Source organism: Anomaloglossus baeobatrachus, chromosome 6, assembly GCF_048569485.1.
Source record: "Anomaloglossus baeobatrachus isolate aAnoBae1 chromosome 6, aAnoBae1.hap1, whole genome shotgun sequence".
Lineage (NCBI taxonomy): Eukaryota > Metazoa > Chordata > Amphibia > Anura > Aromobatidae > Anomaloglossus > Anomaloglossus baeobatrachus.
In genome coordinates, this window is record NC_134358.1 from 180,332,498 (window position 1) to 180,348,965 (window position 16,468).

The following is a 16,468-nucleotide window of genomic DNA, read 5'->3' on the forward strand; positions in this document are numbered from 1 at the left end:
GTAGTGTATAATACACGTCAGTCAGCAGTGGCTGATAGTGTCAGAGTTCTTAATTTTTGCTCCTAAAACCTGTGTTAGGTTATTATTGCGTCCGTGCTTGGTTTTTAAAACCGCACGTGTGTGCCTGTTGGTGGCAGCGTACAGGTGCACTGGTGTGCAATTTCCAGAAACTTTGATATAACGCACAAGTAGTGAATATACACGTCAGCAGTGCACAGCATTGCAAAATGCGCAAGGGCATTGGCAAGGAACAAGGAAGTGGACGTGATGGTGGTGCAGGCAGAGGCCGAGGTCGTGGGCAAGCTCTAATTTCGCCACAACAAAGGGCCACATCTAGTCGCTCGCACGTCCTGTCCCAAATTCTTGGGGACCGCAGCAGTACACCGCTCTTGAACCAAGACCAGTGTCAACAGGTTGTTAGTTGGATAGCGGATAATGCTTCCAGTCAGATTGGCACCACCACAAACACTCTGTCTTCCACACGGTCAAGTGTCAGTAGCCGTGATACTGCACCGCACATTTCTGAACCTGATCCTCCTTCCTACCACCAGGCTGAGTACACGTCCTCCTCGGACATTAATGATCCCACACTTGGACACTCGGAAGAGCTGTTCACGTTTCCATTCACACATTCTGGCCTCTCGCCAGCTCATATTGAAGTGGGTCATGAGGAGATCGTCTGTACAGATAGCCAAATATTTGAGCAGCCACGTTCTCACGAAGTTGGCAACGTGTCTCAACAAGTGGTGGACGATGATGAGACACAATTGTCAGCAAGTCAGGAGGAGGAGCAGGGTGCGGAAGAGGAAGACGACGTGGTGGATGATCCAGTAACTGACCCAACCTGGCAGGAGGATATGCAGAGCGAGGACAGCAGTGCACAGGGGGAGGGAGGCGTAGCATCACAACAGGCAGTAAGAAGCAGGGTGGTGGTCCCAGGCAGAAGTCAGGCAACCGTTCCCCGTAACAACACGACGACACAAGGTGCCTGTACAAATGTTAGGTCTTCACGAGTCTGGCAGTTTTTTAAGTTGGATCCAGATGATTCAAAAAAGGCCATTTGCAACACCTGCCGTGCCAGCATCAGCAGGGGTACCAAAACTAGCAGCCTGACCACCACCAGCATGATCAGGCACATGTCAGCCAAGCACCCGACTTTGTGGGAAGTACAACAGAGTCGAGGAGCAGTGCTTGCTGATGTCACTGCTACGTCTTCGCTGGTTGTGCATGCGAGCCAATCCTCTGTCCATGCTGCCTGCGAACAAGCCTCCTCCACTCCTGCACCTGCAGTTGCCTACGCAGAAAGAACACCATCATCAAGCACGTCCTTGTCCCAGCGCAGCGTTCAGTTATCCATTCAGCAAACCTTTGAACGCAGGCGCAAATACACTGCCAACACCCCACATGCCACAGTTCTAAATGCTAACATTTCGCGACTGCTTGCGCTGGAAATGTTGCCTTTTAGGCTGGTGGAGACAGAAGCATTCCGTGACCTGATGGCGGCAGCTGTCCCACGTTACTCGGTCCCCAGCCGCCACTATTTCTCCCGGTGTGCCGTCCCCGCGTTGCATAACCACGTGTCACAAAACATCACACGTGCCCTGAACAACGCTGTTTCACCCAAAGTCCACCTAACCACAGACACGTGGACAAGTGCTTGTGGGCAAGGCCGCTACATCTCGTTGACGGCACACTGGGTTAATATTGTGGAAGCTGGGACCCAGTCTGAGCGAGGGACGGAACACGTCCTTCCCACACCAAGGTTTGCAGGCCCTACCTCAGTCAGTGTTTCACCCACACTCTACAGCTCCGGAATGTCATGCTCTTCAGCCTCCTCCTCCTCCTGCGCATCCTCATCCACTGTGCCCTCCACACCAGTCACAAGCTGGAAGCACTGCAGCACTGCCTCGGCGAAGCGGCAACAGGCTGTGCTGAAGCTAATCTGCATAGGTGACAAACCCCACAATGCAGAAGAGCTGTGGACAGCTCTGAAACAGCAGGCAGATCACTGGCTCACACCTCTGAACCTAAAGCCAGGAAAGGTCGTTTGTGACAATGGCCGGAACCTGGTGGCGGCTTTGAGGCGAGGCCAGCTGACACATGTTCCATGCGTGGCCCATGTGCTCAACCTCGTGGTTCAGCGGTTTATAAAGTCATACCCAGAGCTGTCTGATCTGCTGGTAAAAGTTCGCCGCCTGTCTGCACATTTTCGAAAGTCACCTACTGCTTCAGCCGGCCTTGCCGGCTTTCAGCGCCGTTTGCATCTTCCGGCTCACAGACTGGTGTGTGATGTCCCCACGCGTTGGAATTCAACTCTGCACATGTTGGTCAGGATATGTGAGCAGAAGAGGGCAGTTGTTGAGTACCTGCATCACCTAAGCCGTCGGGAAATGGGTCAAACTCCACACATAACACCTGAGGAGTGGAGATGGATGTCAGACCTATGTACCATCCTCCAAAACTTTGAGGACTCCACCAAGATGGTGAGTGGTGATGACGCCATTATTAGCGTCACCATACCGCTACTCTGCCTTCTAAAACGGTCCCTTTTGAAAAACAAACATGATGCATTGCAGGCGGAGCGCGATGAGTTGCAGCAAGAAACAGTAGTGGGTGTGGGTGATAACACACAGCCCAGCCTCGTCTCATCACAACGTGCAGTGGAGGACTATGACGAGGAGGAGGATGAAGACATGGAGCAACTCTCCGGCCAAATTGAGGATATGACATGCACACCAGTCATATCCTCGATTCAGCGTGGCTGGCCAGAGGACAGGGTAGATGAGGAGGAGGAGGAGGAGGAGGAGGAGGAGGACAGCATGTTCAGTCATCTTGTTGGTCAGGCTACTGAAGTCCTGGCTGTTAAGAGTCTGGCGCACATGGCTGACTTTATGGTAAGCTGCCTGTCTCGTGACCCTCGCGTTAAGAACATCTTGGCCGACAATCATTACTGGTTGGTAACACTGTTAGACCCACGCTACAAGGAGAACTTTTTGTCTCTTATTCCCGTGGATGAGAGGTCAACCAAAATGCAGCAGTTTCGGAAGGCCATACTCACGGAAGTAGGCAAAGCATTCCCCTCACAAAACGCTAGCGGCATAGGTCAGGAATCAGTGGACAACCGAGGCGTACAGCCGAGAGAGGCACAAGTCCAATCCGCCAGAGGTAGGGGAACAGTCTTTAAGATGTGGGACAGTTTTCTCAGCCCCTCACGTACCACAGCCCCTGAGGTGCGGGGTAGTGCCACAAGAAATCCTAAGTTTGCCCAGATGCTGAAGGAGTACCTTGCAGATCGAACAACTGTACTCCGACATTCCTCTGTGCCTTACAATTATTGGGTATCCAAGCTGGACACGTGGCATGAATTGGCTCTCTACGCCTTGGAAGTCCTGGCCTGCCCTGCTGCTAGCGTTTTGTCAGAGCGTGTTTTTAGTGCCGCAGGTGGAATCATTACAGATAAACGCACCCGCCTGTCAACTGAAAATGCTGACAGGCTGACTCTGATAAAGATGAACAAGGGTTGGATTGGGCCAGACTTCACCACACCACCAGCAAATGAGAGCGGAATTTAAAGTTTGCCATGTACCTCCACTCACCCATGGGTACACTTCTCGACTTTGGATAATCGCTGGACTGCTCCTCCTTCTCCTCATGCGCCATCATGATGACCGTTACAATAGTTAGGTCTTTGTTTCAGGTATACCCCCAGTGGTAAATTTTTTCGCCCATTCTTTGCAGAATGGACATTACAACGACAGGAGACCCGCTCCTTTGCAATGGGAACAATGTTTTGAGGCCCTCATGCACGTCTCTACCCAGGGACAACGTGTAGCCTCCCAATTTTTGGCTGCCCTGCCTAAGGGCTATACTGAAATACACCCACTTCCTTAAAATGGACACTTAATGTTTTGAGGCCCTCATGCACGTCTCTACCCAGGGACAATGTGGAGCCTCCCAATTTTTGGCTGCCCTGGCAAAGGGCTATACTGAAATAGACCCACTTCCTTACAATGGGCACTTCAGGTTTAAAGGCCATCATGCACGTCTCTATCCAGGGACAATGTGGAGCCTCCCAATTTTTGGCTGCCCTGCCTAAGGGCTATACTGAAATACACCCACTTCCTTAAAATGGACACTTAATGTTTTGAGGCCCTCATGCACGTCTCTACCCAGGGACAATGTGGAGCCTCCCAATTTTTGGCTGCCCTGCCTAAGGGCTATACTGAAATACACCCACTTCCTTAAAATGGACACTTAATGTTTTGAGGCCCTCATGCACGTCTCTACCCAGGGACAATGTGGAGCCTCCCAATTTTTGGCTGCCCTGGCAAAGGGCTATACTGAAATAGACCCACTTCCTTACAATGGGCACTTCAGGTTTAAAGGCCATCATGCACGTCTCTACCCAGGGACAATGTGGAGCCTCCCAATTTTTGGCTGCCCTGCCTAAGGGCTATACTGAAATACACCCACTTCCTTAAAATGGACACTTAATGTTTTGAGGCCCTCATGCACGTCTCTACCCAGGGACAATGTGGAGCCTCCCAATTTTTGGCTGCCCTGGCAAAGGGCTATACTGAAATAGACCCACTTCCTTACAATGGGCACTTCAGGTTTAAAGGCCATCATGCACGTCTCTACCCAGGGACAATGTGGAGCCTCCCAATTTTTGGCTGCCCTGCCTAAGGGCTATACTGAAATACACCCACTTCCTTAAAATGGACACTTAATGTTTTGAGGCCCTCATGCACGTCTCTACCCAGGGACAATGTGGAGCCTCCCAATTTTTGGCTGCCCTGGCAAAGGGCTATACTGAAATAGACCCACTTCCTTACAATGGGCACTTCAGGTTTAAAGGCCATCATGCACGTCTCTACCCAGGGACAATGTGGAGCCTCCCAATTTTTGGCTGCCCTGCCTAAGGGCTATACTATAATACACCCACTTCCTGACAATGGACACTTAATGTTTTGAGGCCCTCATGCACGTCTCTACCCAGGGACAATGTGGAGCCTCCCAATTTTTGGCTGCCCTGGCAAAGGGCTATACTGAAATAGACCCACTTCCTTACAATGGGCACTTCAGGTTTAAAGGCCATCATGCACGTCTCTACCCAGGGACAATGTGGAGCCTCCCAATTTTTGGCTGCCCTGGCAAAGGGCTATACTGAAATAGACCCACTTCCTTACAATGGGCACTTCAGGTTTAAAGGCCATCATGCACGTCTCTACCCAGGGACAATGTGGAGCCTCCCAATTTTTGGCTGCCCTGCCTAAGGGCTATACTATAATACACCCACTTCCTGACAATGGACACTTAATGTTTTGAGGCCCTCATGCACGTCTCTACCCAGGGACAATGTGGAGCCTCCCAATTTTTGGCTGCCCTGGCAAAGGGCTATACTGAAATAGACCCACTTCCTTACAATGGGCACTTCAGGTTTAAAGGCCATCATGCACGTCTCTACCCAGGGACAATGTGGAGCCTCCCAATTTTTGGCTGCCCTGCCTAAGGGCTATACTATAATACACCCACTTCCTGACAATGGACACTTAATGTTTTGAGGCCCTCATGCACGTCTCTACCCAGGGACAATGTGGAGCCTCCCAATTTTTGGCTGCCCTGGCAAAGGGCTATACTGAAATAGACCCACTTCCTTACAATGGGCACTTCAGGTTTAAAGGCCATCATGCACGTCTCTACCCAGGGACAATGTGGAGCCTCCCAATTTTTGGCTGCCCTGCCTAAGGGCTATACTATAATACACCCACTTCCTGACAATGGACACTTAATGTTTTGAGGCCCTCATGCACGTCTCTACCCAGGGACAATGTGGAGCCTCCCAATTTTTGGCTGCCCTGGCAAAGGGCTATACTGAAATAGACCCACTTCCTTACAATGGGCACTTCAGGTTTAAAGGCCATCATGCACGTCTCTACCCAGGGACAATGTGGAGCCTCCCAATTTTTGGCTGCCCTGCCTAAGGGCTATACTGAAATACACCCACTTCCTTAAAATGGACACTTAATGTTTTGAGGCCCTCATGCACGTCTCTACCCAGGGACAATGTGGAGCCTCCCAATTTTTGGCTGCCCTGCCTAAGGGCTATACTATAATACACCCACTTCCTGACAATGGACACTTAATGTTTTGAGGCCCTCATGCACGTCTGTATGCAGGGGCATTGGTGAACCTCACAATTTAGGACTGCCCTGGCAAAGGAAAATACTACAAAGACTCACTTCCTCAAAATGGGCACATTAGACTCAAGAGGCCTTCATGTACGTCTCTTCTCAGGGACATCGGAGTGCCACACAATGTTTTCACGTAAAATCTTTCATGTATTGATCTCAAAAAGTAACATACACCAGCTCTATCTCACTATTGGGTATGTGCCCTTAACATTTCCGCCATGAAAAATCATTTTGGGGTCATTTTGGAAGGTTTTCTGGTGAGTCCGTAAAAATGGCGTAAAACGCGGACAAAATTGTTCACAGCTGTGACTTTTGAGTGATAAATGCTTCAAGGGGTCTTCCCCATGCTGTTGCCATGTCATTTGAGCACTCTTCTGAGACTTTTGTGACATTTTTAGGGTTTCTCCATGCTGCCGGGAGGTCATTTCACAAAAATACTCGGGTCTCCCATAGGATAACATTGGGCTCGTTGCTCGGGCCGAGTACACGAGTATCTTGGGAGGCTCGGCCCGAGCTTCGAGCACCCGAGCTTTTTAGTACTCGCTCATCACTACTAATGAGTCCTCACCATAAAATTCAGCATCAAGCCTGATGCATTTTGGAAACAAGTCCTGTGGACCAATGAGGTTAAAATACAACTCTCGCCACAATGATCAAAGGTATGTGTGGAGAAAACAGGGCACAGAATTTCAGGAAAAGAAGGCACCGCCAACCATTAATGCGTATTAGTCCTGTGTTAGGGTTGTGTTGCAGCCAATGGCACGGGGCACATTTCACAGGTAGAGGTAGGAATGAATACAATGAAATTTTAACAAATTCTTGATGCAAACACAACACCATCTGGAAAAAAAAAAGCTGAAGTTGAAAAGAGGATGACTTCTACAAATGATAATGATCCTAAACAACACACGTCAAAATTCACAATAGACTACCTCAAAAGGCGCAAGCTGAACGTTTTTCAATGGTGCTCAGAGTCCCCGGATCTGAACATCATTTAAAATCTTTGGCTAGACCTCAATAGAGCAGTGCATGCAAGACGAGCCAGGAATCTCACAGAACTGGAAGACTTTTACAGGGAAAAAAAAAATCCCTCAAACAAGAATTGACTCTTGGCTGGCTACAAAAAGCATTTACAAGTAGTGATAAGCGGACTCACAGATAACCGGGACTGGCTGATCCCGGTGATCTAGTTTCTAAAATCCGGTTCTGGGCTGGGTTCCGGTCCTCATATATGTCTATGGGGACCAGAATCCAGCAATTAAAAATGGTGCTAGAAGGGATAGAGACAGGTGCGCTGTACTTACCGAGGCTCTGGCATGGCTTTACGCTTCCAGGCCGAGCATTCACTTCCGAGGCAGGGTATTAGGCTTATTTCATATTCACTGCTTTCCCCATGCCAGAGATTGGTTGCAGTCAGATGCGCCCCCACACTGAGTGTCAGCTGACTGCTTCCAATAACAGGCACTGTTGGTGTCTAGCTTAGTATAAAAATAAATAATAAAACAATTGGTGTAGGGCCCCCTATATTATGAAACAAGCACAGATAAAGCCCACGACTACAGGCTGCCGCCCCAAGCCGTGGGATTATGTTGGCTGTGTATCAAAATCGAAAAAACCGCATGAGGCTTTTTTTTTTTAAATTTAAATACTTTTAAAAAGCGGCGTACGATTACCCCCAATTTTAATACCCAGCAAAGATAAAGCCTGACACCTGGGTGCTGGTATTCTAAGGATGGGGAGACCCAGCCTAAAAATAGCAGCCTGCAGCTGCCTGGGATTGTCGCATCCATTAGATAAGACAAAACCGGCTATTCTCGATTGCCCTGGTGCGGTGGTAGTTGGGGTAATATAAGAGGTTAATGACTGCCCACAGCTGCCTCTAAGCTCTAGATTAGTAATGTCAGGCGTCTATGAGACCCCCCCATTATTAATTTGTAAGTGAAAGTAAATAAACACAAACACAGAAAAAATCCTTTATTTGCAATAATAGACAAAAAAACCCTCTTTCACCACTTTATTAACCCAAAAAACACCCCCTGCAAGTCTGACGTAATCCACAGGGGGACCCACGACTTTAGGGTATGTGCGCATGTTGCTTTTTACCTGCTTTTTTGCTGCTTTTTCTTCTGCGCTGTTTAATGCCAAAATGGATGTGTTCTTCTATTCAAGCAAAGTCTATGGGAATTTGGGTTTCTTGTTCACACTATGTTGTTCAAAATGCTGCCTTTTTGAGGCATAACTTTGGTCGAAAACTCAGCTTTTCAAAGAAGCAACATGTCAATTGTTTTGCCATTTGGGTTTTGCACTGCAAAGCTGAGTTTTTGACCAAAGTTCTGCCACAAAAAGGTAGCATTTTGAACAACATAGTGTGAACAAGAAACCCAAATTCCCATAGACTTTGCTTGAAGAGAAGAACACATCCATTTTGGCATTAAACAGCGCAGAAGAAAAAGCAGCAAAAAAGCAGGTAAAAAGCAACGTGCGCATATACCCTAAGCTCTGCTACAGCTGAAATTACAGCTCGCAGCCAAAGAACAATGACTGCGCAATGTAACTGTGGAGGCAGGGACTGAGCAGTGATCAGCGGTGATGTCAGTCATGCTATTTGTGGTCACAGGTGGAGGATGTGATATGACTACAAGTCACCTGAGTGACATCACTGCTGATTGCACAGCTCACTCTCTGCTGAAAGCTTACAGTGGGCAGTCATGTTCTATGGCGGTGTGCTATGAGTTCACATGTAGCAGAGTTGGAATCGTTGTGGGACCTCGTGTGGATTATGTTGGACCTGCATGGGTGTTTTGGGGTTAAAAAAGTGGTGAAAGCGGGTGTTGTTTCTTTCATTTCAAATAAAGGATTTTTTTCGGTGTTTGTGTTTATTTACTTTCTCTTACAGATCAGTGATCAGGGTCTCATAGACACTTGCCATTACTAATCTAGACCTTAGTGACAGCTGTGGGCTGTTATTAACCCCTTATATTACTCCGATTGCCACCGCAACAGGGCAATCGGGAAGAGTTGGGGAAAGCGCTGGGATTGTCGCATCTAAGGCCTGTTTCACATCAGTGAAAAACACAGACATTTTTCACTGATGTGTTAGAACACATATGTCCCTCCATGTGCCGTGATTCATAGCACACTTGGGTTGTCCATGTGCAATTCGTGATTCGCACTCCGTGATTGCACATGGAGATAAACTCACCTGTCCCAGCTCCTGCTGTCCGTGGTGCTGAACTCTCCGACTCTGCTGCATCCGACCGCTGTGTCTCTCACCTCTGCAGCTACTTCTGGGTCGGCTGTGGCTGCATTACTGAATATGCATGTCAGTAATGAGCCGGCCAGGATGAAGCAGAGAGCAACTGCCGATCACAGCATCGCTGGAGAAGGGGAGTATAAAAAGCTTTTTGTTTTCAGTGTCCGTATTTTTCTGGTACGTTTCACGGACCACACCATAGTGTGGTCCGTGGGACATCAGTGATGCCAGAAAAAAATGGACGTCTCCGTGCGGCAATCACAGACATGTGTATACGCCGCACGGAGACATGGTCAAAGAAAAATCACTGATGTGTGCGCAGACCCATTGATTATAATGGGTCTGCATATGTCCGTGATTTTGGTATGTATAAAAACTAACGCATACGTACCAGAATCATTGATGTGAGAAAGAGGCCTAATGGATATGACAATCCCTGGCAGCTGCAGGCTGCTCTTTCTAGGCTGGATCTCCTCAGCCTGAGAACACCAGCCCCCAGGCTTTAGCTTGGCTGGGTGACAAAATTGGGTGGGGCCGCACATTATTTTTTTTAAATTATTTATTTAAATAAATAAATAAAAAAAGCTCCATGTGATTCCTCTTATTTTGATACAAAGCCAAGATAAATAGAAACAGGAGAACGGGAGTACTGTACTGTATAGTGCAAATTATCACAAATATGTATTAAGCAATGCAAAATACAAAAAACACACAGCAAGGAAAAATGTCCATGATTAAAAAAATGACAAAAACAGCATGGAAGGGGAGATCAATCCCTGGGCATGGGAACAACAATGATGTCAGAATGTATAAACACTCATATGGAAAAAAAAAAAATCGATTTTTAGTAAGACGCAATATATCTATTATATGCAAAAACAATATTTATATGAATACCCCAGACTAGGGAGGCCAGTGTACGACCTAAGCAAAATCCTAAAGTATCAAAAAAAAACACACAGTCTCAGATAAGCATAAGAGTCGTACTATCCAAAGGGTGTATACTGAATCACATAGGGTAAAGTGCTAAGTGCAATGAAAAAGTGTCTCAAATCAGGGAATCCCCCCCATGAAAATACCCCTAAACCATCCAACGTACGTTTCGCCAAAAATAAATACCCATGTGGTTACTGGTTAGGGCTTCATCAGGGAGGAGTGGCGCATGGCTGGGGACTGCAGCCTGTAGCTTTGGCTTTATCTGTGCTGGGTATTATAATACTGGAGGACCCTACGCCAAATATATTTATTTTTATACTACTTTACTGACCCACAGACAGTTGCACTGCTTTCCCCGTCTACCGGCTGTCCTGGCACCTGTGATTGGTTGCGGTCAGATGCTGTCACACAGGCTTGGCGGTGCATCTGACTGCAACCAATCACAGAAGCCAGGCTGGCCGGTGGGTGGGGAAAGAATTGAATATGTATGAGCAGTAATTAGAGGCCTGGGAAGTGACGGAGAGGCCGCGGGAGCAGTTACAGCCGCGGCGGAGCCTCGGTGAGTGTGAAGCACTTGCATCATTATTTTCTTTATTTTTCTTAATTTCTCCAGTGCCTGATTTGGAACAAGACCCAGAATCCGGCGCTGGCACCCAGGTACCTTTGACACCCGTGGAACCGGATGTACTTTTACAGTACGGGTTCGCCCTTCACTATTTACAGACTGTGACACTTGCCAAAAGGGGGTGGTACTAATCATGCAGGGTGCCCAAATTTCACTATCGACCCCATTTTTTCCCCTAAAATACAACGGAAATGTGTTAGCTCTAATGTTCTGCCTTTTATCATTTCAGCTTCAACTTGCTTATCTGCTCACCTGACCAGGGGTGCCCACACTTTTACATGCCACTGTACACCATACAATGAATGATATAAAAAAAAAAAAAAAAACAACAGCAAAATTGCATTTGGAATTTTTTTCCAGATTGTTAATACATTACATAGTAAAATGGGAGGAAAAAACCCCCCAAAGAACAAAAAAGGCAATAAGAAAACTCGGCTGCGCGCTGACAGGTAGATGACTGCCAGGTTGTACCACCCTCCATAAATGTGACCCATTCTGAGAGACGGACTCATATTGGCACTATAGGTATGGCACAAGGTGTCACCCGCCGGCAGTGACCGGGCACACCAGCTATGGACATCACGCTCCCGCAATATAAACGTATCGTATAACGCAGGGCTGACAGCGAGGTAGATGCTGGAGTGTACGGGCTCCGTTCAGGTATGACGTCATTTCAACACGCCCTTATCACATGATTATGGTGGACGAGGAAGGAAGGAGCCCATACATTCTAGGCTCAACCCTGACTGCGAGCGACGTTTGCGGCTGTCCTCTCCCTCCCCCCATATTGTGAGGGTCGTTTTAAGGAATAAAGTTTTATATTTAAAAAAAAAAAAAGAAACAAATGTGACGTATACATCCAGGCGTGGTTTCGCAGTGAGGGCGTGGTTACAGGTGGGCAGAGAGGCTCCGGTCTACGTGCTGACGTCACGTGTTCCTGTCACTACCGGCCCTGACGTGCACTGTGCTACCATTGTGCGGCTGCCGCAACAGTGTTGAGTCAGCGGTGACCTGGAGCGCAGGGGGTGGAGCAGCGAGCACCGACCCTGCTGTCTACGGCCCGCCGGCCCCCCTGCCTCGGTGTCTCACTCACCCACCCGGCCTGGTGGCGTTTTCTGCCGGGCTCCGCTCCATTACCCCCCACCGGAGGCCTCTTCCTGCATCTCCTCTCCGCTGTCCGAGCTGTAAGGTGCATGTGTGCAGCCGGAGGGGCAAACATGTCCAAGCACGAGCAGGTCCTGGTCCTCGACCCGCCTCACGAGCTCAAATTCAAAGGTAAAGCCGGTGTAGTATGCAGTGCAGCCCCCAGTGCGGCGGAATGCGGGGGGCACGGACTGTACTGTATGGGGGGAGCTTCTGTACTGACTGGCACAGATCTGCTACCAGGTATCTTTAGTGCTGTGATGGGGGCACTGCTGTGCCAAGGGGTGCTACCATAATGACTGACGTCTGCTGTATGCCACATCTGCTGTCAGGTTACGGGGACAGTAGCCGCCAGCCAGGTTACGGGGACAGTAGCCGCCAGCCAGGTTACGTGGACAGTAGCCGCCGCCAGCCAGGTTACGTGGACAGTAGCCGCCGCCAGCCAGGGTACGTGGACAGTAGCCGCCGCCAGCCAGGGTACGTGGACAGTAGCCGCCGCCAGCCAGGGTACGTGGACAGTAGCCGCCGCCAGCCAGGGTACGTGGACAGTAGCCGCCGCCAGCCAGGGTACGTGGACAGTAGCCGCCGCCAGCCAGGTTACGGGGACAGTAGCCGCCGCCAGCCAGGTTACGGGGACAGTAGCCGCCGCCAGCCAGGTTACGGGGACAGTAGCCGCCGCCAGCCAGGTTACGGGGACAGTAGCCGCCGCCAGCCAGGTTACAGGGACAGTAGCCGCCGCCAGCCAGGTTACGGGGACAGTAGCCGCCGCCAGCCAGGTTACGGGGACAGTAGCCGCCAACCAGAGTACAAATCCTGCTAAGGACAACATCTGCCAGGAGTTTGTATGTTCTCTGGTTTCCTCCCACAATCCTGATAGTGCTGTATACGATCTTACCGGACGCCTTTATGGGCTGCGAGATTCCATACAGCAGTAAAAAGGTCTTGCCATGTACCAACCCAGCAAGACATTGTAGGCCTCCATCATGTGAATTGATGCCTGTAGATTAGTATGACGTGGGGCATTGCAGCTACCGACCCTGCACAGTGTAAGCGCTCCCATCTCCTCACTTTTACTCTATGTAGATGCTACACTGAAGTCATGATGGACCCTGGCATGTGACAGGGCTGTAATTTAGGCCTTGGGCCATGCCTGGTGCCATGCTGGCCATCCATAATGTTGACAATGAAATCTAAACAAGCCTAAACTGATTCCCAGACATTTGCCTCTGGCACAAAGTGTTAGCGTTTGTTTTCTACTGATGTCTATGGAGGTTTTCATTGCTTTGCAGATAGAAAATACAAGCCAGTACTTGGGGAGGTAGGTGGCTCATTGGGAGCAGCGGTTGTAGGAGAAGGCTAGGGCCACTGTATTCCGGCAGGTGACGTTTCTTCTGGATTCAGCTCCTGACACTAATATTATTGAGTACAGATCTGACCCCAGAATACCCCTGCGTGTATCTGTGGGGGGTATGCTGCTGTCCCTGGATAGTTCACATGTTATTCCTAGCAAACCTTTTTCTATTGCTTTCAGGTTTAGTATATTATCATATTTATAGTTGCAATAAAATCTCTTATTGAATTAAATGTTATCACTTAGAGATGAAGCTTCTTCGACCCTTGATGACGAAGTAGACTTATCGTTCCCTCCACTTCTAAGCAGCCATAACTTTCTTCATTGACTTGGCTGTGTTAGGCCTCCTTGGTTATTGCGAGAGAAATCATATTTTATTTTTGTCCTTTGATCGTGCCTCACTCTTTATTTTGGCGATTTACAGTTTTATCATTGGACAGCTAAGCACCCAGGTTTTGGACATAGCTGGTGGATATTATGGGGTTAATATACATTAATACTTTGGTCAGTCAACACTCAAATGGAATGACTTCCTTTTATAGTAGCAACATAATCGTCAGCGCTGTACACAGATTGTGATCACCGCCATCATTTACTGTCCTATGTCCTCATGACACACTAGTCTGTTTCATAGCAAACCAAGCTACCTATCTAGAGCTGAGCTCAGATTCATAGGATTCTGGTCCCATAGCCGCATCAGTAGTCCTTGTTCTCTAGATCAGAGTACTGCAGACCGCCATCATCTACAGTGCAGTGTGAGGCACGGTTTAGATCAGAAAAGGTTCCGTGGATGCCACAGATTCTACATGGTTTGCAGTGCTCTGTTCTAGTGGCCATGGACTGTAATTAAGCTGGTTTGTTCTTGCTTTGTGGGTGGCACAAGCATAAACCCATTTATAGAATATAAATACTTGCAGATGTTGCATCTGGATGGACTTAGATTGTGGACCCCAGGATAACCATAAATCTGCCATTCTACCAGATTACTAGAGGAAGTGTCAGGCCAGAGTCACACTTGCATATGACTCGGCGAGTCTCGCATCGGGATCACCCGGGGCGGCCGCACACTCGGACAGGAGCGGGTTAACTGCATAGAAATACATGCAGCTGAGAAGCTCCTGTCAGAGTGTGCGGCCGCCCCGGGTGATCCTGATGCGAGACTCGCCGAGTCATACTCCAGTGTGACTCTTGCCTTTGGGATGTGATGGCAGAGTTGTGTTTAAAGGGATTGTCTGTCCTAAATCGATAAGACCTGCAGTCACTCCCCGGTGTCAGAGCCGGTAACGACTGTTCCATGGCTGTGAGTATGCGATGTGTGTACTCCTGGCCAGAATCCGACTAGGGGGTGATGACCTCGTTTAATACAAGTAAGTATATACTTGCATTGGGCGCGTCCATCTAGTTGGATTCTGGCCATTCGTATACTTATCATATATTCATGGCCACGTGACCGCCATTCTCGGCTGACACCGGAGAATCCTCATAGCGCACAGTGTGTGTAATGTGACGATTCATGTAGTGATTGCAAACTTATGAATTTAGACCGGACAACTCCTTTAATCATACTATCTTGTCTCATGTGAGAGGAGGTGGGCACAAGACATGCCACATGATCTTACAGTGAAAGCTCCATTATAAGCCAGGCATATACTGGGATGTATTGTGTGTAACACTGAAGATTGGTGTTACTACCATGTTATATGGTCATATGTTATCTTAGATGGTATAATGTATTTCACCTAACTTTATCTATAATGTAAAGTGACCCTACAGGTTTAGTGTGCTCTTACCCTGGGGATGTTTCTCTGAGAACTGTTCTGGTTCTATTTTTGAGAATTAAGCATGTATCCTGGGTACACAGCTTCTTACTGAGAATGCATATAGACAACTGTAGTTAGTCTTTGCCCCACAAACAACCAGTTGTAATAAAACTGGACGCAGTGATATGGTTCCTGGTCACAAGGGAGGAAGGTCAGATTTATAATGTGTAGGTGTGTGGTGTAAGAGTAGAGGTAGCCTTATAACCGCAAAAAGCAGGTAGAGAGGCTTTCCTACTGGACATTCTGCTAGTGTATCTATGGGTATAATGCAGCTCCACCTGTGGAGCCAGTTTAAGCACCGCTTCACCTACACAACAGGAAAATAAAGCAGTCCTGCTGCAAATCCGCTAAAGATGTTAAGAGCGGGGCCTTGCATTAATTTCTGTGCACAATTCTCCATTATTGTGTGGATGAAAATGAACTATTACCGTGTTTCTCTGAATAAGAGACAGGGTCTTATATTGTTTTTTGCTCTGAAAGAAGAGCTAGGGCTTATTTTCAGGGTAAGTCTTATTTTTTTTTTTTTTCCCCCCATGAACCGCAATTCACATTTTATTCTTGAACAGAAAAACTAACATGGATTCAAATAGTCATATCTCATTCTGGAACATCAACATAAGGGTACTTTCACACTTGCGTTTTTCTTCCTTCTGTTGCAATCCGCCGTTAACGGATTCCGCTGTTTCCCATAGGCTTGTATGGATGACGGATTGTGCCAAAAGTACCTGCGTTGCTTCCACTGGCCGACGCTGTGTTGCTTCCGCCGAGCGGAAGGAACGCAGCATGTAACGTTAATTGCTTACGTTAAAATGACGCCGAACGGTGGATTCCAGTAAATCCGTCAATAGTTATTATGGATCCCTATGGTGGTGGATTCCGTTGCAAAGTGCTTTACAACGGAATCCGTCACTGGATTCCGCTAATTTCTACTGAGCATGCCAAGAATGAAAAAAATGAATAAAACCCCAAAAAACCGAGCCGACGCATTCCGTTAGACGGACGCCTAACAGACGCCAAGAGGATGCAACTGATGCGTTATTTCACAGAAATCCGCTAACGGATTCCTGTGAAATTACGGACCCGTTGCATCTGTTGACAACACAAAAATAACGGATGCGTCAAAACGACGCAGCAACAGACCCAGCG

The 16,468-nt window shown here is 48.1% G+C and overlaps 1 protein-coding gene across 1 annotated transcript in view; it reads left to right on the forward strand.

Moving 5' to 3' along the window:
* The first annotated feature begins 11,902 nt into the window (after positions 1 to 11,902).
* The window catches only part of VAPA (VAMP associated protein A), a 43,190-nt gene continuing 38,624 nt past the window's right edge, over positions 11,903 to 16,468 (forward strand). The window contains exon 1 of the mRNA XM_075314543.1: positions 11,903 to 12,283. Coding sequence (XP_075170658.1) covers positions 12,202 to 12,283 — 82 coding nt within the window. The 5' untranslated portion in view covers positions 11,903 to 12,201. The remainder of the gene's footprint in view (positions 12,284 to 16,468) is intronic.